Raw genomic sequence first — 21905 nt, 5'->3', positions numbered from 1 at the left:
TCATTAAAAGTTTTATATTATTTACAAAGAAGTTGAACAGTAAAATTGAGCATATGTCAAATTTCCGAAGTTTTAAACTTTATATTGCCTGTTTTATTATTACTTCATCTTCCATTAATTTATTGTATGTGTAAGAAATGCGTGCTCTTATAAAAAAGAGCGATTTTCAAACGCTAATAAAAATGCAAGTATTCAAGCATTGGAATTTGCACAATTTATCACGTGCGATTTAAGGCGCATGTAGTTTATAGTTTCATACTAAATATAGTATGGATATTAAAATAATATAGTCACTCTTTTTTATGTACATTTTTATTCTGTTTGTAGAATAAAATACGTATTTCTCTGCAGAATTTAAATGGACAGAAAAAATAAAGTGCGGTAAAGAAATGCTAAAAGATTCTAAAAAGCCTAGTTTAATGATAATAATTGCAGAATATACAATTCCAAATATTTTTTGTAAAAAAAGAAAAAAATAGAGAACGTATTAAAAAGAACAGCAATTAAATCCAACTTATTTGTTAAAATAATTTTAGCTTATTTTTAGCAAAAATTCCGAAGATACATATATTATGAGAAACCTTAAACAAATTCATAAAAACATAACGAGAAGCTTTGTCACTGACTGATTCAATTGTCACGGCGATTCGCGCTCGTATTTAAGTACATCTACACGCGGTCACCCACACTAATAGATTGCGTGTAAATGATAATGCGATGATAATGACGAGAAGGTTGCGCGGCACTGACGAAACGGACGGACGTGCGATGTCATTGGCGTAGAATGCTACAGCTAGAATATATTATTTGTTGTATGTCTAATTAGTATGCCTGTCTTAAAATTTCCTTGAAAAACTTTGCGACAGTCTTTAAAAAAAAAATTAAAAACAGAGTTTAAAAATACTAATTTTCTATAACAATATGACACGTGTGCAATGTTTTTCACATGGAGTCCTCAATTATCGCGACAAAAATATCTGGCATTTCTTTCAATCGATTCTTTACAAACCTCATTCTTTTAAAAGACGCGTTCGCTAGCATTTTTTCTCTTTAATGCAATGTACGAAAAAAACCGCTCCAAAAAAAAAATAATTTTTATTTAAATATAATACAACATATGCCCAATATTTCTAAAGATTTTTAAAAAAATATTTATTATAACAAGAGTAGATTCTTGCGTCGCGATTATTTGGCAGCTGCGTGCGCCAATGCCGAGAGGGTGATGCGTGCTCTCCGCAAGCGAAAGAGCAAGGGTTCGCTCGGACGTAACGCTCTTTAGTATCTTTAGTATCGCACTACAAGTAGTATCGCACACGCATCGCATCAATTATGCATTTTCACGAGAGGACATGATCCTTTGTCCCCGGCGACGCGCGCCGCGTACTCGCGATCGACACGACGATCGCCGGCGAGAGGATGCTGCGCGCCGAGAAAATTCGCCGACAATTTTTGCGCGATTCGCGCTCGAGAAATCGCCGCGCAAGCACTTCTGCGATCGATGATCCGGACGGGGAACTGATTTCATGCGCGTGCGAATGATATCGCGAATATTTTCATCATGAAATATGCCTCAACGTGTATGGTATAATAATTACATATAATAATGACACAGCGTATAACAATATAGTGTTACATGTTTATAACGTTACAGCGTTACGAAATAAGAAACTCTTGTAACAAGAGATGAAATAAAAGATTTTTCCGAGCGAAAACTTGAGCGCGACATTAATCATCTCGGTATTTGAGCCGTAAATTAAAATTTTAATTTACAGAGAACGGAAGAAAAAAAATAATGGAAGATTCAAATATATATATAAGAAAATTTTATACATTTGAAATAATTTCCAACTGTATATCTCGTTGTTCCAAATTTTTTTACTAAATATTTTAATCTTTTTACTGTGGAAGAATTTATCGATATCGAAATCTGTTGCTTATCTTTGTGTTTCTTTTATACGTATATTAATCGTCAACTTCCACGCAACGTGCTAGAACGCTTAGCCACATCGGTGTGATAAACCGACAAGCGCGGACTGTGATAACAAGCCTATCAGTGTTAATAGTCGATTAATAATTCTGTGAAGCACATCGCGCAAATTGCTGTGAAAAGGAAATGGGAACCACTGTATGTATAGTTATCAATATCCGTGTATTTTGTCAATTTCGATAAGTTCGATGGATTGTCAGCTGAGAATACCTTTTCCGGAATTCTGCTCGGTTATCGCTCGTAATTTTATTTATATTACGTCTCGAAGAATGCGTTATGGTTTTCGCAGGTGTGCGTTTTTTGGCGTATCTGATGCAACACGTATCTGGGACCCGTAAGACTTAGGTGGGCACAATGGCGTGGAAGCGGAAGATTTCGCGGTGATTAAATTTGAAAAAAAATGTTTATAATGTATCCAACATTTCTGTGCGTCAAAATTATTTTTATGAAGAAATTACTTCGAAATATAATCTCAAATTATAAAAATTTACATTTGACGTTTTCGAAGAGTGAATCCGTCGACATTTTTATTATTCATCTTTTTTCTCGTCGAATGTCTTGGCAAACATAAATATTTGCGGAAACAACAAGAAACTAACGTCGACGCAGTAAAAATCTACGAAATGTTCTAAACTGCGAACTTGGAATAAATTGATTTCGATTGATTATTTGTGTTTCTTATCGCATTAAAAAAATAAAATAAAAAGATTGACAGAGTGTCGATATAAAAAAGATTCGCTGGAAAAACTAATCAAGGTATAATTAAATATTTCCTATTTTCGCGTTTATTCGAACCGTTAAAGACGCGGGGGAAGGAGGGAGGAAAAAGATATTTGACACGTGGTAGAGAGTTTGCGAGATAGAGATTTTGGAGCCGATGCCGGTAGGGCGGTACTGCTCCGACACTATTTCGGAGCGGTCGTGTCCGCGCCACTGGACGCGCGCTACTGCGAGCGTCGCGTCAGTTCGATCGCCGACGGAGGATCGCGCGGAGGGTAGAGGCAGTGGTGAATGCGACGTGTACTCGGCGCAAACGCGCGAACGCGTGGAAGAGATAGCGCAGTGAAATAGCGAGCGACCGTCCGGCTCCATATCGTCAGTGTTAACGTGGACCGGCACGGCAGCCTCGCACGTGTGTCCGTCGTGTGAACGTTCCCTCTTGCCACGTGGTGCTAAAAGAACGCGCCTGCTTTTTTTTTCACATTTTTTCCCATTTTTTCTCCGTCATCTTTCATTCTTCGAACTTGGCTCTTTTCCCGCCTGTCCACGTGGTACGGTGATGCTCACGCGGCAAGTCATACATTCACGTTATTCCGATATTGCGAACAATCGCGCGGGAACGCGTGTGATATTCGTGCGCGCCAGTTTCGGGGAACGTAGGTGTAGGTAGACGCGGTGCACGTGCGAGAGGATGCCAGACAAGGTAGCACCGGTGGAGAAGATGGTCCCGCGACCCATCGCGGGACCCGACAGCGGCAGCGAGGGTATTAAATTGCAGAAGGAATTAGGCCTGTGGGACGGCGTGGCGATCATCGTCGGCATCATCGTCGGCGCCGGTATTTTCGTGTCGCCCAAGGGTGTGCTTCTGAACAGCGGTAGTGTCGGTCAGGCCCTTTTCGTCTGGATCTTTTCCGGGATCCTGTCGCTCATTGGGGCTCTATGTTACGCCGAGTTAGGTGAGTGTGAATGATGAAATTCTTTATAACGGTTACTACCCTCGAGCTTCCCCTTGCTTCGAATTGGCGGGCTCGACAGGTGGTCTCTGAAATAGCATATAAAACGTCCCTAAGGAAAACTTGATTTGAGAGAGAGAGAGAGAGAGAGAAAAAAGAATATCTTTTTCTTCTTCTCTGCAAAAGATAAATATATAAAATATTATACACAGGCTTGCACACGTTTCTTGGATTTTTGCACAAATGCATTTTCTTATTTCTATTTTGAAATAAATATATTCTCTATTTTCTTTTTATCTATTTATATATAAAATATTCCAAATATTAAAAAAGGGAAAAGGAAATATATATACACTCTCTTCTCTAAAATTTATATTATATTACATTAATTATAAAAAAATGTAGTATAGTAATTAATGCAATATATGTTGTATTATACGATACAATAGAACAAAATTATGAAATTTCTCTAAATTATATATGCCACCATATGTTATCAATATATGCTATTAACCTACCATTATATGCTATTAACCTACCATTCGTGCAAAGAAATAAAACAAAAAATGATAATTTGCTAGTTTAAAAGTTCCTTAATGATAAATAGTGATAATATCGTTTTATTATTGCATACATATGTTGTTTGAACAATTTTTCTAATTACTTATATGCCTTTTTATTTCACACATATTTTTAATGTTTTATAAAAATAAGAAAATTTTTCAAACAACTCATTTTATATAACATAATATTTTCTTTCCCAATTCTTTTTTGCTTTATATAAAAATATATTTTCGAACTATATATATAAATAGTATATAATCTTCTCACCAATTTCTATTTGCTTTAAAACTCGCAGTGTCTATCTATGAGAGATACAAATATCCTCTATTTCTTTTTATCTTCTTTTTATTTAATCTCTTTGTTTGCGTGTGCACATATGGTATTGTTTCAATATGACAACATGTTGATAAAACACTTGCACTCTCTCACAATATCTCGATGACTAAGATGAGCCGGAATCAATGACCCGACGAAAGACCGAATGCGAATTTCGAACGGCTTGTCTTCCACGAGAGAACAGAATCACGGGAAATAACGTCTATAAACTATTGTGCACATGTTTTTGGATCGCAGACATTAAGTTCGTGGCAGATTTGCAAAATTGGAATTTTATAACTGACGAATATAAGAACAAAAAAAGAAAAAAAGAAAAATATATATATTTATATATATGTATTTTTTTTCTTGATAATTATAAATTATATAAATTCAATGTATATATAAATTGGGATAATTTTTGTATTCTTGACAAAACGTTTTCGCGCGCGTGACAACAAAGAATCTTTCAATGAAAGTTAATACCTTCGTAAGACGATGCTTTGTTTCTACTGATAGTTCTCGACCTCTTAAGATTAGTACCATAGATTTACAATTCAAAGTTTGATTTCTACACAGAGGATCATTTATTGAGATCCTTTGTTCGAATTTGTAACAAGCTCGCCATCACGATTATAACGAGTCATTCATACAATTGTTCTTTATCTTGTAGTATTTTTATCTGCTCATAAAAAATATCACGGTCAGATTACATATTTGTTATATATAGCGTAAATAATATTTATTAGTCTTAATCATATTATAGATGTATTGTATTATTTTTTTTATTTATTTCTTTTCATGTATTTCAAATGTTTCATAAGAACAAGAAAACTTTCCGAACAATTTGTAATTTTCTCACAAATTTTTTTTTTTTGCTTTATATAAAAGTATATCTTTGAACTATATTTATAAAATATGTGTACTCTTTTTATAAATTTCTATCTGTTTTAACTCGAAATACCTATCTATGAGAGGCATAAATATCCTTTATTTTAGTCTTCTCTTAATTTGACGTGTCTTTGAAATACATAATCATCGCGCTTAATATCTACAATATCTATTTATCATAATTTTTTACCACTGACCTTAAGCCTTTAATCTTTACAATACATAATATGCATTGATATAACATGCATTTAGGGATCTTGCGTTAACAGCAATACAATGATGCATAACAACGGTTCCGATATTGAAAATCAGGATATAACAAATGTGCCGCATTGCAAAAGATCAAAGTGTATCAAACGGCTAAACCATCTATCGACGATATAATCATATATTTCAAAATAAAACTTACATTATATTATATGTATATTGACTTTGTTTTCGACACCGAGTATTTTATCTCCAATAATATTAGCTATAGATATCGATGTCTCGAAAATGCTCTTTTATGTATTTTAATTCTGGAACATCTTGTATACTTTTATTATACGTATAAATTAATTGGTTTATCTTGAAATACAATATTTGCTCTTTGTTTTAAACGAGATGGATTTTCGTGCAATATTATTCAAATTTGATTAGGCAAATTTGAATGGCTTAATTGACATATAGTTAATTAATTGTCATAAAAACATGTGGAAAAGACTTCATTGATAAATTGAGAATGAAGAGAGACGAATAAAAGCGTATTACCTTGTAATAACAGGAAACGAACGTCGTCAAGTGTATAAATTGTAGCAAGCTCTTCGTGACAAACCTAATCATTAAATTTACACTATTATAAGTCACGTCCACTGTTACTATTATCGCGTTATCGTTATCGCGTGCCGCAGGTTCAATTGAAAATATGCTTAAAGTGCTCTTAAAAACAGGAAAAAAATTGAATTGAATATTACAAGGTATTATAATTAAGACGTTTCTTAACTATAAAAATTCTATCCTCTTATTTTGAAAAAGATAAAATCAAACAATTTTTGCAACTTTTGATTAATTTACAAAAGATCTAAAAGAGAGAAAGAAAGAAAGAATAGAAAACATAAAAAACAGACATATCACGATATGCGAGCTGTGAATCCGTCGATGACCGAAAAACCGCGATATTGCTAATGGGCGGGAGCTCATGTGATAAGATTGCATATAATTATGTGGGACATGATTTGCGAGGAAGCAGAATCTATTTGCGTAGATACTGTACGCGTGCAATAATACGACAGGTCACAAGCGTGTGATTCGATCCGATCTGGCGGCAATGAAACAATGTTACACAGTTATCAATTTTTTTCTTTTTTATTATTCAAGATAAACGGTTTATGAATTTCATAAGAAATGGAACAAAATAAAATATAAACGATAGTATAAATAAGCATGTGATGTAAAATGTTATCTTATAGATATAAGGAGAGATACATTATGTATACATTATATATACTCGTGTTGAACTGAGTGTTGAACTAATTTGAGATTTAGAGAAAGTATCGGGTATTGATTTATGAAATCTGACAAACATATGAGAAATTTATATAAAGACAAAATTAGATCGTTAAACAATGCATATGTACGCAATAATGCTTGATATATCGAGAGCCTCGGCTATTTCCGAAATAAAAGTTGATCTAATCTGACGTCTCTTTCTTCACATATATATTTTTTTTATATTTATTCTATATTACATTTTAATTTATAATTTTTATTTTTATTTTCTTTCATGTTTCCCTTTGTCTTACATCTATAACTTCGTTATCTGCTTTATTTTATATTCATTTTTTATTTGCTTTTATAAAACAATTTGTCAACTAAAATATATTAATATACTAATCGATTTTTCCGTCGTCAGATTTTCCATAATTTTCTCTCATTCCTAAACATTTTCATCTGCTAATTTTTCTGTTAATTTATAATGAGAAAACACAGATGATGCCTTTTTGCATTTATACAGGTACGATGATTCCTAGATCCGGTGGTGATTACGCGTATATAAGCGACGCTTTCGGACCTTTGCCAGCATTCCTCTATCTCTGGGTGGCGTTATTCATCCTGGTACCAACGGGGAATGCTATCACGGCGCTCACGTTCGCGCAATACATTCTGCAACCTGTATGGCCCGGATGCGAACCGCCGTATGAAGCGGTGCGACTCCTCGCTGCTGTGATCACGTGTAAAATGAATTTTATTAATTTATTCCTATATTTTTTTTAATTTATTTCTTCCCTTTGGGAGAATTTTTAGTTACCTTTAATAAGCAAAGTAAACGCTAGCAGAGATGATGTAATGATTTCATTAAAAACTGAAAAAAATATAAAAGATTAAAGCAAATATAATAAATACAGAAAAGAATAATTGAAAAGGAAAGGAACCGTCATTAGTGTCAGTATATAAAGCTTTAAATGCAAGTGAGCGAAAATGCGTTCGCAGGTTTACTGACCGCCATCAATTGTTACAATGTCAAATGGGCGACCAGGGTGCAAGACTTTTTCACCGCTACCAAAATTTTCGCTCTGCTGATCATCATAGGAGCGGGTCTGGTGTGGCTTTGTCAAGGCCACGTGGAGAACTTTCAACGTCCAATGGCTGGCACCAACACCCAGCCCGGTTATGTCGCCCTCGCGATCTATTCCGGATTGTTTTCTTATTCGGGGTGGAATTACCTCAACTTTGTGACGGAGGAACTAAAAGATCCTTACAAGTAATTGCGAACTCTCCATTTTATTATTTTGCATCTCTGTTGTAATTCTCGTAATATACAGAAAAAGATAAAACAGATCAAATTGATATCTGCTTATTTTGATGGGAAATAGAACGTTGTATTATTAAAATTATATATTCGTATTATTAGAAATTTATTTATAAATTATTTAAAAAATTATAATATGAGAAATTAAAATATTTATATTAATCAATTTTTACAGAAATCTTCCAAAGGCTATTTGTATATCATTGCCAGTAGTAACAGTGATATACGTTTTCGCGAACATCGCGTATTTCGTTGTACTCACACAGGATGAAATACTTGCATCGAATGCTGTCGCTGTTGTAAGTATGGATTTACACATTAATAATTGAAACAATTGTGAAATATTGACCGCGTTCAGCAGAACAAGTGCTTAATTATCGTCTTGTCAATACTTGAGGTTGATTTGTCGATTCTAACAATTAAAAAAAAACCCGGTCACATTCGAATGCTAAGCAATTTATTCTGCTGAATGCGCTCATTTATCCACGCAATGACGTTTTGTTGCCAAGTGATTGCATTTGCGCGAATATTTTAGCATAAGAGATTAGTGCAGTTCTCATTATATAAAAAGGAAGGATATATTTATTTAGAACTCTCCATTTTATTATTTTGCATCTCTGTTGTAATTCTCGTAATATACAGAAAAAGATAAAACAGATCAAATTGATATCTGCTTATTTTGATGGGAAATAGAACGTTGTATTATTAAAATTATATATTCGTATTATTAGAAATTTATTTATAAATTATTTAAAAAATTATAATATGAGAAATTAAAATATTTATATTAATCAATTTTTACAGAAATCTTCCAAAGGCTATTTGTATATCATTGCCAGTAGTAACAGTGATATACGTTTTCGCGAACATCGCGTATTTCGTTGTACTCACACAGGATGAAATACTTGCATCGAATGCTGTCGCTGTTGTAAGTATGGATTTACACATTAATAATTGAAACAATTGTGAAATATTGACCGCGTTCAGCAGAACAAGTGCTTAATTATCGTCTTGTCAATACTTGAGGTTGATTTGTCGATTCTAACAATTAAAAAAAAACCCGGTCACATTCGAATGCTAAGCAATTTATTCTGCTGAATGCGCTCATTTATCCACGCAATGACGTTTTGTTGCCAAGTGATTGCATTTGCGCGAATATTTTAGCATAAGAGATTAGTGCAGTTCTCATTATATAAAAAGGAAGGATATATTTATTTAAATATTAAAGAACAAATTTTTGAAAAGAAAGAAAAGTTTAATTCACGCAACTAAAAATTGTATTAAATTATTTATAGCAATATACATATATCACATATGTATATTTTGTGCGATAAAGTGGAACAAGTATGCGAGCGAACGTCTTCTCCACGCGTACTATGGCTTTTCGAAAAAAAAAAGATCAAACATCGCATCCCTGATAAAACCGATAGATTATTTAATATATCGTTATACGGGCAAAATGAAATCGATCTGATACAATGCGGAAAAAATTACGCAATCTCGCGGTCGCTTTCGCTATAATCAAGATGCCGTTCCACTTTTGCTACTAACGTGGCATTAAATCGCAGCAAAAATTCCTTTCTAGACCTTCGGCGATAAATTGCTGGGCGTTATGTCATGGATTATACCATTCTTCGTGGCGTGTTCGACTTTCGGAGCATTGAACGGCGCAATCTTTGCGTCGTCCAGGTTGTTCTTTGTCGGCGCCCGAAACGGACATCTCCCTACTGCCATTGCTTTGATTAATGTCCGCAACTTGACGCCAATGCCATCCCTTATCTTCCTCGTAAGTATCGCATCTTCGTTCTTTGTTAAATTAAAATCAAAATGCAAAAAGGGAACAGATGCAGACTACAAACTGACAAGGATTTATTAATAATATCGAGTTTAAGTAATTTTTGATAGGTAAAAAAATCGAGTAAAGTGAATAAACGTCGCAAACAACTTGCACGTATGTAATTTTACGATGATTTTACAACCAGTTTTCCTTGAAAGTCAAATGGTGAACGTATCTTACTTCCTATCATTTTCATATCCACCGATATAAACGAACAATCTCTAAGCTCTAGCTATGTCATCAATAGTTATCGCTGTATAACTCATGCTTGTTTGTCCGATGCATTCATCTAGCGATAATAGAAATGGGACATATTAAATATTTACGTGTGACATTGGGGCGTGACATATGATTGACATATCAAGATAGAGCCAAAAATTTATCGTGGAATATTGTTGAATTTTTATCATACTGAGATATTTGTACATTTATAGGATAAATTTATTAAACCTCCGAATATTTCCACCATCTTACGAGAAATTATTTATATAATTATTCATTATTCTATACAAACTTTCCTCTAGTTTGTCCTATCTACCATATAAATATTAGTAATAGTTTTTTTTAATATCCTGTATATACTTTGGAAATTTTTTTAAATTCTTCTCAATGACAATATCCAAAAAATCATATATCTTTTATTTGCGCAGCTGAAAGAAAATAATTGAGAGAAAAAATTAAAAGAACTATGACTATGAGCAAATACTCAAGAAAAACGATCGATACATTTACGTATACTTTTAATTGATGTTGATGTAATCCTGCGCCTTGCATATAATAATTTGGTTCGTCCAATTGGCGGGGACTGGATTAATTGATATATATAAATCAAGCACCGCGAAATTAAATTAAAATTGGCGTCTTAATAAAATAAGCCAGCCGAATCGAGCGGCGACGCGACGCACACAGCAGTATGTAGTTCGGCATTTTAATCTCTGCAGTTCGTTTGAAAGCAATAAATGAATCTTTTCATGTCGATCTCTTCAGCAGCGGAAGTCTGCTCGTGATTTTCATTCCTTTTTACGAACGAATTAAAAAGACCGATCTCGTTAACCGCCGTTCAAAGTCACGTCGCATCATCAAGCATTGTATATCATTTTATCTTCTAATAGAAATTAATTAATTAATTGCGCATGCGTTCAATATGTTGATTATCTTTTTAATTGTATAGGTCGACAACTTTTGAGATATGAGCGAAAATTATTTAAGATCGAGTATTAAAAATTTATCAAAAATATTGTTATCACAACATCAATCTTTTTGCTAAAAAAAGAGTCCAATTCAAAATAAATTGAAAATTCATGGATGAAGAAAAGTACGCCCAATTTACACATATGATATAATTCAGAATCGATCGCAAAAATTATTTTAAATTTTAAACTAATACCTTGTCATGATTTGTCATTGATTCTAAAAGCACCGCGAAACGATATTTTTATTCTTGCTATTATTGAATTCCAATTCTGAGCATTAAACTATAATTTCTAGTGCCTTATCACCCTGATGCTCCTCATCATAAAGGATGTCTACGTACTGATAAATTATGTCAGCTTCGTTGAGGCTCTATTTACCACGCTTTCGGTGTCTGGTTTATTGTGGCTACGTTACAAACAGCCTGATCTCCATCGTCCCATAAAGGTACATACAACTTTTCAAAGAAAATATCAAAGTCTATATTTCTTCTATTTTTCTTCTTTTATTATAAATAATTTTATTTTACATTTCCATATTTTTTTCTAGGTTTTCATACTTTTACCAATCATCTTTTTCATAATTTGCGTATTTCTGGTCATTTTTCCGTGCTACGTTTCACCATGGGAAGTTGGCGTAGGCATAATCATAATCCTGTCTGGAATTCCCATGTATTGGATCTTCATCGATTGGAAAGCGAAACCCGCGTGGCTCGTAAATGGATCCTGTAAGTTGTACTCAAACTTTCGAAGCTCGTCAAAGATATCTTCGCGTTTACATAATTAATACCATCATTATATATTTTGCAGATAATTTCAACATGATGTGTGCTAAGTTGTTTTTGTGTGTACAAGAAGATAAAAACGAGTGAAGTACGTGAAAATAGTTGTTATTATTGTCAAATATTCTGAACTATGGTGCCTGAATTCGAGAATGCGTTTCAAGCATGCGTCGTACTTTTTTAGGTAGGTAAATTAAAATTATAATCGTGATCATAATGTCAATTACAATGTCGAACTTTGTCGAACAGCTGCATTATTATATAAATTAAGTTAACGACAATGCGCGCATATGAATGACACAGCGGTCGCTAACGTAGATTTGTGATTTTTATATTTTATATATTTGCACAATATAAATTATAATTTTTATATATTCGTAATTATGTATCTTATCGCTTTGTGTCTGAAACGATATTGCTATAGTCAATCTTGGCGCATAAATTGTATGTTGATTATTGTTGTATTAATATCGATTATTAACTGTGTATACAAGAATTTCGATATTATACACGTTTAAGATAATTATCTTAAACGTGAAAATGCGTCCCACATTTTTGTTTACCATTTTAGAGTACATAGCTATAATAATACAATTAGATTTATACACAAAATATAGGGAAAATATGGGAAATTTAGAAAAATCGTTGAATTGTATCAAAAAAATTTATAATTTGGGTGAGTTTAATTTCTTTGTCTTGTAGAATTTTATATCAATTTTTACATTTATTCGCGGAGATGAAGACTATCATCACACATGGCATTTATATCTCAATTTAGCGAAATGAGAGAGGTATTGGTTTTAATCACCAAATTGTACATATATATAGCGAAAAATAATATAAACTCTTTGTATACTACGTACATAAGTCTATAGTTTCAAATTATATACATAAATATATAGTTATAACTTATAGTTAGACTATAGTTACATTAATAACTTAAAGTTATTAACTATATAAATAGGTATATAGCTCCAAAAATAAAAATATGCAAAGAGTGTATAAAGAAATCTGCTTTGATTGTATATATACAGCGCATTTATATATAATTTTGATAATTGTTTATCAATTATGAGAATTTTTATTTTGGCTTTATTATTACATTAAACTTTTAGATATATCTTTTTCATTATTATATACAAATATTATATGTACACTCATAAAAACATTTTATTTTTTCCAATGGAAAAAATTCTAAAGATTTTTCTTACTTTACAATGTATTTATCTTCTGTATGTTTCGAGTAAGCTATCTTGTATACGATGTTACTTGATCATTAATACGTTCATTAATTCTAGTGTAAGAAATAAATTATATTAATTTTGTATCAACAGTATAAAACTAAAAACAATATCAGGGATGACAAAATAACGTTTGAAAAAAAGACGAAACGTTTATATATCATAAGAATTTTATCGCATCCTAAGCGTGAGTAATATCTGCGCTTTTAGATATTGTGACTGTGAATAATATATTAAGTATCATTTATGCTTATATATTCTAATCGAATAACTGCTCAAGTACCAATAGGACGTTTTCATCATGAAATAAAGTACATTCAAGAATGACTAATTGTGTGTCTTGTACGCAAGCAAACAGATTACATTTTCTGTAAAACAGAAGACAATAGAATATTGTACAAAATACGAATTAAATTAAGAATTAAATTATTTCGATCATTGTAATAAATATTAAAGCAGTACATCTTTTAAGGGAAACTACATAGAAATATAATAACAATTTTTGAATATTAACTTTATTTCAACAGATTTGATAAAACGGTGTTGTAAAAATCGCTTTAAAGTATAATAACTTGCAATTATAATTTATAAGCTGCTAACGCAGAAATAAAGGAGAGATTCGTATTGCAGTTTCTTGTTTGTTATTTCCTAAATTTCTAAACATGATATGTGATAATCTGACTGGTAGAAAAGAAATACGGTATATATACCTGGGTCGTCGAACTTCTGTACGATAAAGTGTACGGTAAATAGGCCAAAAGTACATTTAACGTATACGCCAAAAAGATTAATAACAGTTTCTCGCACATATTTGTAAATATTTTATTTGTATTTAACTTTTGTCTCACTCTTCCTTGCATTTTTACTTTTCAAAATCTTATACAAATATTATTATTTCTCAGCATCACATTAAAGTTGACTGTTTGGACAATTGAGAGTCTCTTGTTATCTAGATCTTCATAACACCATGTATAATTTCTTGCTATATGCGTTTAGATGGTCGCGCGAACCTTCGCGATTAAATATCAATTTAAAATTTTGCAAAAAGATATTAATACTTTAAATTAATTGTATATTTATTTGGCACATACCAATATATGTCCAACATAATGACTATATATTTTAAAGACTTTTGCGATCGATTGGATGAAGAAACATATCGAAAATCATTTGTACATAACGGATAGTATTAAAAAAAGAAATAAATTTATATTGTAGAAGCTCATAATCAAGACTTCTGTTTCCACGGAAGAATTTTCACGGAAATATTCTTCTCTTTAAATTATTGATACAAACTGGAACTAAACTTTATTAAAGCGAAGAAACTTGCAACGCTATGTCTACTATTTTCGTTGTTTGTATTTACATATTTTATCGGCTCCTCGATTGTTGTGTATATATATATAATTGGGCACATTTAACAATTCAGTATACATTATTGAGCAATCTTTTTCTCATTTCTTCTATATTTATGTTTAAAGTTGAATGAAACAAAGTACCTTGTTATGAGCTTCCGGTATTTGAAGGATAAGTCTTGCAAACTTACCGATTCGACAAGCACAGATAACATTGTAACGGTTTCATATTCGTCTTAATAACTAATTTGGCGTAATTGTATAAACATAGGGACTTAAAAAAGTTTTAAAATTTTCACAAACTTTTTTTCCAGCATCTCTTTGCAACGCCATGTCTTTAATATAAACACAGTTAAAACTATTTTTGCGATTTGTACTTATTTCCGCGTTATAAAAATAAGCGAAAAATTGGAAAATTTTTTAACAATCTCAAGGAATCTCTTGTCTTTTTTTCAGTCCCTACGCATTTATTACAAAAGTCGAAAAATGTGTGAAAATGTTCAAAGAAAACTTACGCGCGCATTTTGTTTATTCGACGAACTCGACGAATTCCTTTCTGGCTGCATGTGTATATTCGCGATGACGAAATTACACGTGGATTTCTTGACGGAACGAAAAGAAATCACTGTCGGCATTTCCGGAAAAATCGAATAAAGAATCATGTCGGTTCGTGCGCCTCTTTTTAAGCAAGAAACGCGGATCTCTTTCGGCTCTGGACGATAATATATTCTAAGATCAGCCTTCGGCGAGCGGCGGCGTCACCCAACCGTATTTCTCGTGCGTTTTCACCAGGTTCTTGAATGTTTCCTCGGCTAATTGTCGATTGTACTCCTTATTCGGTTTCGACTTTCTCGACACCTGTGCCTGCAGCACAAAAGGCTTTGCTTAAATATAAGAAATCTTTTTCTGAGACATCGAAAACGTATAAAAATATTACAAACGCTCTCTGCTAGTAAATATTTTTGAAATTTTGCTCGCTTTTTAATTGCAAAAAATAAAACAAGATAGAATTTCACAAAGTTAACTGAAAAGATATCATGTACAAGACTGATTCTCTATTAATTTCCGAATTTGAAAGATAACAAGGAAGCTATAAGAAATCCGCGTATAGTTTAGAAGACTATAAGGCTAATAAAAATTATTTATCATATGATACATTATCATAATACATTATTCTATCTATATAATCACACATTATTGTAATCACATATATACATTATCATAATATATTATGTCTAAAAAGATTAACTATTCGATGCAGATCCAAATAAAGCTCACCTGTCCTTTCACAACGCTAGCCGCGAATTGCATGATCATTGACTCGACACTATATGCACAACACCATCCTCTCGGCGTAAGGAGTTCCATGCAGATAGCACCGCCATGCATCACGAAACCTTGCTCGATCCTTGGCGAGATCACCCTCATGAAAGGTGGCGCAAATGGGAATTCCTTTGGAAAGATCACATTCAATAGTATATGAGGTATCTTCAGCTCACGCATGTCGGCCGCCAGTCTACTGTCCGGGTCGATCTTGTGCAACCGGACAGACCACTCGAAGACATTGTCGTTGACAAGTTCGGCGGTAAAGGCCGAGTCACCATGGCGCTGTGCCCTCTGAATTCTGTTGAATTCCTTCATCAGTCGACGCAGTCCTACGTCCTTGTCGTTGACGGCCTTGTATTCGTTATTGTCCTGTGCAAACAAACCTGATTTGAGACTTTCAGAATATTCAGAACTCAAGAATAATTACAAGATCAAGGAAGCTATTTACTTCATCTAGCTATCAAGCTAAACCATTCAAGAAAAGAGCTAGTATTAATTTATCAAATCTCTTTTCTCTCGCAGGCTTATCGCTCAGCAACCCCTTTGTAATTTTTTTATTGAATCAATCAGGAACTCCGCGCACCTTTACGGACTTTTTCATCTTGAAGAAACAGTTACGATCGACATGAGTGGGATCTGGATTCTCCGGTATCGGACCATCCACCGGAGTGACGACATCTGGACGATGATGACGACTCAGGAGTCTCCTTGACGGCGAATTGGTCGAGCCACTGGCTCCCTCCGGCTCCGCGATCTTATCGGAGGGGCGGAAGAGCTTCCTGATAGCGGCTATGACCTTCTCCTTCGATTTCGTGGACATGGTTAAAATACCGTGTCTCTCTCTCTCGCTACTCTGCGTTCAAAATATTTTTACTTATAAGAAGCATTCGTAACACGCATTAAAATCATAATAATTTTATATTCTTATAGAACATATTGCACATAAAAGGAGTTAAAGAAACTTACATGCAAAAAAGGAACTCTTACAGAAGAGATTATCGAGATAATCCGAATTGTTTGAGACATGATGATAAGTCAATGTAAATAAAATTTTTAAAGGTAATGGATTAATTGAATTTGCCAATGAAACATATAATAACTGACACATTAAAAAGTAATTTCTTCCTTCACTTAGCAAAAGTAAAAAATTTCATCATTAGTTTTTTGGCGAAATTTTTTACTTTTCACGTCTAGAAAAAAGTTACACGCAACTTTTCCGTGCGCGATATCGTTATAATAACATTAGGAAGCTCATCTGGATTAGTTTCTTTAAATCAAGCGTGCGCCGCAAATATTGCCACTTGAATATATGTATAACAACATATATCTATAGGGAAATTCCGCATATATATAAACAATATCTTATAATAATATTTTTTTAAATATCTTACAGATGCTTGCGAACTTGATAAGAGAATTTATCCCGCCAAAAATAATTTCTAATTTTTCGAATGAAGAAAATATTGAAAATTTCTTTATGAAACCCGTCTCCGAGGATATTTTTCAGATACATGCCAGATTTTTACGTCACACTAACTGTTCCCGGTAATCGGTCTCGGAAAATTTCTCTCCGCCGTATCAATTCCTCCTTCAGCCTTCTTTTAAGTTATCTGTTCCTTGCAAAAAAATCGGTCAAAATTTATTAAAGTAAATTCCCATGAAATTTTTAGCTATCCAGGCGAGCCGAATTCCATCAAATTCCACTGATTCATGCTCTTACAGCAGACTCACCCATTTTGACGTCGATTCTGTATCGCTCACGCCCGATAGACTGCCAGCGTGTGATTATTTTGTACCGTTTGCGTACACGCGAGAATGGCGAAGATATCACCGCTGGACATGGCGCAGTCTCCACCCTTATCGAACCGCCAATCGACGCCAGACACGAGAACACCCGAAGGGTTTGATGACGACGTCAACGATAGATACTGGCGCTACCATCGAGGGTGGAAATGGTATATCCGCGGTTCCCTTTATCGATCTAATTTGTGTGACTAATAGTTGCGCGCAAGCGGCAAATCTTATTTTTTCTTTTACACATCAAAAAGCTTCTGTTTCTGATAAACATTTTATTTAAATTTTAAGATATTTATAAAGAAATTTTATATATACATGGAAATATTTAACATTATATGTATTTAAAAATGTTAAAATTTTAACATTATGTATTGCGACTAAATACTGATAGTTCTTCAAATTTCTATACAACAAAAAGGAACTTTACAAATTTGTCAGAAGATACGTGATAAAGATCTCAAAGAAACAAGAACAGAACGCTTTATGTTGCACAAAAAATATTTAAAAAATTTACAATTGAATGCGCGCAAAAATCGAGGAGTTATTTAACGAAGGCTAGATATTTACTCCATTTATTTATTTATCACTTAGTTATATATATATTCGCCCACGGTCTTACGATATACGTGTTTAGGTATCTGTTAGTAAATAGAAACACTAGAATGTGCTTGGCCATATATGCGAAAACAAGCAGACACGACAGATATTGGATCCATGCCCATTTCAATTCCTCCCACACACTCGGCTGATAGTAAATAAAATTTTCCACGTAAAACAATTCGCCGATGACGGCCACCGCTTCGTCGCTAGAGAAGCCGGTCCGCCACGTTACTCGCTCGTTTGTGATTCTGGCTGAAACTGTCGAGCAAACATATCGTCCGTATAATTTCTTTGCATCTTTATGCTAAACAAACTTTTTTAAGAACATCAATATACGCACATTTTCGATTGAAATTGTGCAACAGCAGTTCAGGTAGAGAATAATCGGATAGCTGTATGCTGTGGTTGTACATTTCGTAGAGACCTTCGCTACGCAAAAGTCCCTTCTGCCGTAGCTCCAAATCACCGAAGAACCGTATCTCTTGAACCCCGTGGCTTAACACCTGATCAAACACACCGATAGATTCTATCGCCGCTTGAATAAGGTGCTGTAAAATATTAAAAAATCCATCAAATCTGAAGGAGAAAATTTATAAATAGAGTATAACCGTATGATTCTACCTTTAACTGAAAATTGAAAAACAACAAGAGTCTCAGAGATTTTACTGGTTTGTCCGTGTAAAAATAAGCTTCAAACTTCAACGAATCCTTCTGTCCATCGCCGTTTACATCGTTCTCTTGTACCTGCAAACAAATCTGATAATTAGATATAAATATATAAATGGTATCTAAAACAAATAATATCAATGTAACTGCTGTAATTTAAAAAATGGAGATTATATATATTATTGCTTCCGATTTTCGTATCAGAATCAAACATTCAGAATTAAATAATCGGATTTATATATAATTCTAAATGCTGAGGAGGGCTAGAGGCTGACTAAAATATTTATACTAGTGACACAGAGAGAATAATCAAATCTTGTATTTCTAGCGTTGCTTACCCAATGAAAAATATAGATTGAAAAAACGTCTCTCTTAGATATCTATTAAATGTCTATAGCCGTTTATTTGATCTGTCATTTCTCACTGGGTATCTGACTTAATAATAAAGATACGACCTTGATTAGTGTACAATGATCTTTGATCTCGTTCTCTTTGTACGTTGTAAAGGTGGAACACACGATGGGCTCTTCGTAAGGATCCACTTCCGCGAGCAGCAGATATTTATACTCGAAATGCACGTCCGGCGTTTCCGCATGCATCCGATTTCTCATCCAGATGCCTGAAATTTTGATATATCAAAGATTATTATCGCGCGCGGTTTTCCAAAGTGGAGAAAAGTTAGAACGATTTTTACCCCCAGCATTATAGATTATAAAAAGTGGCGAAAGCAGAGATAGCACGATAAACACAAAGACGACGATCGAGGTGCAGGAATATATCTTGCTCTTGTATTTGTAAGTGACGGAGCTCGAAAATATTTCAATCGCTGCCATTATGATGCCACGCTCGTCACCGCGGCAACGTCCACAGGTGCGAAAACGTATAGACGCAGGTGAACAACAGCTGACAGTACGTGCGGTGATATATCCTCACCGATGCATTTCCCCTTCTAAAGAACGCGGCTTGAAAAGAGAAAGTATTTTAAAAATGCAATATTTTCTTACGTATTTTTTTAAATTACTTGTTTAAATTTTAATATAATAATCATCATTATAATTAAAGTATTAAGAGGATGATATGACAACCCATGTAATAAAATTTTTTAGTTAAAATTCTATGAGTACAAATCTTTATAAGTTTTGCAAAATCGAATCAAACTATTTTCAAAAATGTTTTATTTTTTAAGAATCGCCGGTAAATTAATCGTTTTTCTCAGAGAAAAGGAAATAAAAGCGTCTATGTAACTTTTCTGATAATATGTAACACACCTCTGAGTCCGCGTTTGCGCGCCGACGTCTAATAGTAATTCTCCATCTGACCGCTGTGTTTGATTGTAAATCGTGATCTTTCGAATCCTCCGTTAATTCCGAGGATTTCTCCTCAACGGATTCTTGAATGTATGCTAACGACTTGCCGTCCACGCCAAAATCCTCGACGACATTTTTCGGTTTAGTAAGATCGAGGGAACCTCGTCTAACTCGAAACGGTGATACTATGTATCTCCGGTTTCGTCCAAGAACGAATTTTCCTCGATCTTTATCGATATCCTTCTTTGCTTGTGATTTATCATTTCTCTCGCTCTTAAAAACAGATCCGTGACGAGCAGAATCGTCCCGGGTTGGAACATCCTCCTGAACGGTGATGGAGGACGTCGAGGTCCTGGAGGAAATGTCGGTCCTCGTGTTGGACGGCACAGAAATATCCTCCGCGAATGACAGTTTGCTTCGCGGAAAATTCGACAGATTCTTGGACGGCCTCTCGAATTCCTTCAAGTCCGGATGTAGAGCACTGTATCTATTCAGAATCCCTTGTTTCCAAATCGAGGACTTTGCTTGACCATCCAAGCTAAAAACAATATTTCATAAAATCTCATAAGATATCTCTGTGTATTCTCCACAAAAAAGTTTTTTTATTTTATATATTTATTTTTTTTAATAATTAAAATAATACCAAATAAAAATAATTTTTTAAAATAATTTATAGCAATTTAAATAAATTAGTTTATGTATGAGCGTTATCCTATCAGAACAAATTAATAAAATTTCGATTTAAATTTATATCCAAGTTAGATGGTCCATATATTAGAAATATAATTATTAAGAATAATTATTATTATATTTTAGAAATAATTAATAGAGAGATAGAGAAATATATGTACACATCAGCCATATATATATATTGAAATCTAGCATTTTATATGCTGCTTATTATGCAGAATAAGATATGATACCCCGAAAATTAAAAATTCAAATTATCGCGAAATGAATTAATTTTTTCCAACCTTAAATCTTGATTTTTATTTGTATCAGAGCCCAAAGCTTTATTCGCCGCGGAATCATATACAGGTCTGTCCATCCTCGTCGAGGTGGGATACGTTCCTCGTGTGACGGCATTTGCGCTAAGATTATTCCCGCCAAAAGCAGACAAGGACGACGATTGCGAAATGTCATCCGACGTCGCGTCATCGGGTCTACGTCGATCCGCGAGATCAGCTGGGATCGCGAAAAGCGCGAGCGGCACGCGCTTCACGATGAGCTTCTCGACAATGTAATCATACTCGTCGGGATCGTATCTGACGATCTCTCTCGCGTTTGATTCGCGTCTGAAGCAACAGAATAGTGCCTTGAAACACTTCGCTATTCTACTCGGCTCGACATCGCGGTTTATTCGTTCCTCCTCCTCTTCGATGGTAGAATAGGATTTCTCGGACATTTTCAAAACGCTTTTAAACTTTCGCGCGGTTTTTAACCACCAATTTTATTCCAGCTACCGGAAACTCATTTTGTGCATAAGTGGCGTTCATGTCCGTGCGCTTGTTCGAAAAATTAACGATTCTTTTTTTTTTAATTTATCGATTATATTTTGATTTTTATATCGAGGTTTATTTATATTA

General features: G+C 33.8%; 3 protein-coding genes across 3 annotated transcripts; 1 reads left to right on the top strand and 2 right to left on the bottom strand.

Moving 5' to 3' along the window:
* Positions 1-1278: 1278 nt before the first annotated feature.
* LOC115234576 (large neutral amino acids transporter small subunit 2) lies at positions 1279-13894 on the top strand. The gene is made up of 8 exons (XM_029805755.1): positions 1279-3663; positions 7424-7642; positions 7900-8170; positions 8394-8517; positions 9804-10004; positions 11544-11693; positions 11796-11973; positions 12056-13894. Exons 1-8 carry the CDS (start codon positions 3399-3401, stop codon positions 12115-12117), a joined length of 1470 nt encoding a protein of 489 aa, XP_029661615.1. The 5' UTR covers positions 1279-3398; the 3' UTR covers positions 12118-13894.
* On the bottom strand, positions 13768-19935 carry LOC115234575 (transmembrane protein 231-like). Its single transcript, XM_029805754.1, has 8 exons — positions 19707-19935; positions 19468-19631; positions 18968-19090; positions 18687-18894; positions 18334-18604; positions 16533-16791; positions 15902-16318; positions 13768-15487 (listed from the first exon to the last, which is right to left on the bottom strand). Exons 1-8 carry the CDS (start codon positions 19843-19845, stop codon positions 15359-15361), a joined length of 1710 nt encoding a protein of 569 aa, XP_029661614.1. The 5' UTR covers positions 19846-19935; the 3' UTR covers positions 13768-15358.
* LOC115234571 lies at positions 19920-21724 on the bottom strand. The gene is made up of 3 exons (XM_029805749.1): positions 21294-21724; positions 20281-20857; positions 19920-19974 (listed from the first exon to the last, which is right to left on the bottom strand). Exons 1-3 carry the CDS (start codon positions 21722-21724, stop codon positions 19942-19944), a joined length of 1041 nt encoding a protein of 346 aa, XP_029661609.1. The 3' UTR covers positions 19920-19941.
* Between the last annotated feature and the right edge of the window lie 181 nt (positions 21725-21905).

This window comes from Formica exsecta, unplaced genomic scaffold (genome assembly GCF_003651465.1).
Source record: "Formica exsecta isolate Colony F162 unplaced genomic scaffold, ASM365146v1 scaffold20, whole genome shotgun sequence".
Classification (NCBI taxonomy): Eukaryota; Metazoa; Arthropoda; class Insecta; order Hymenoptera; family Formicidae; genus Formica; species Formica exsecta.
This window is presented reverse-complemented; position numbering and strand designations above follow the sequence as displayed.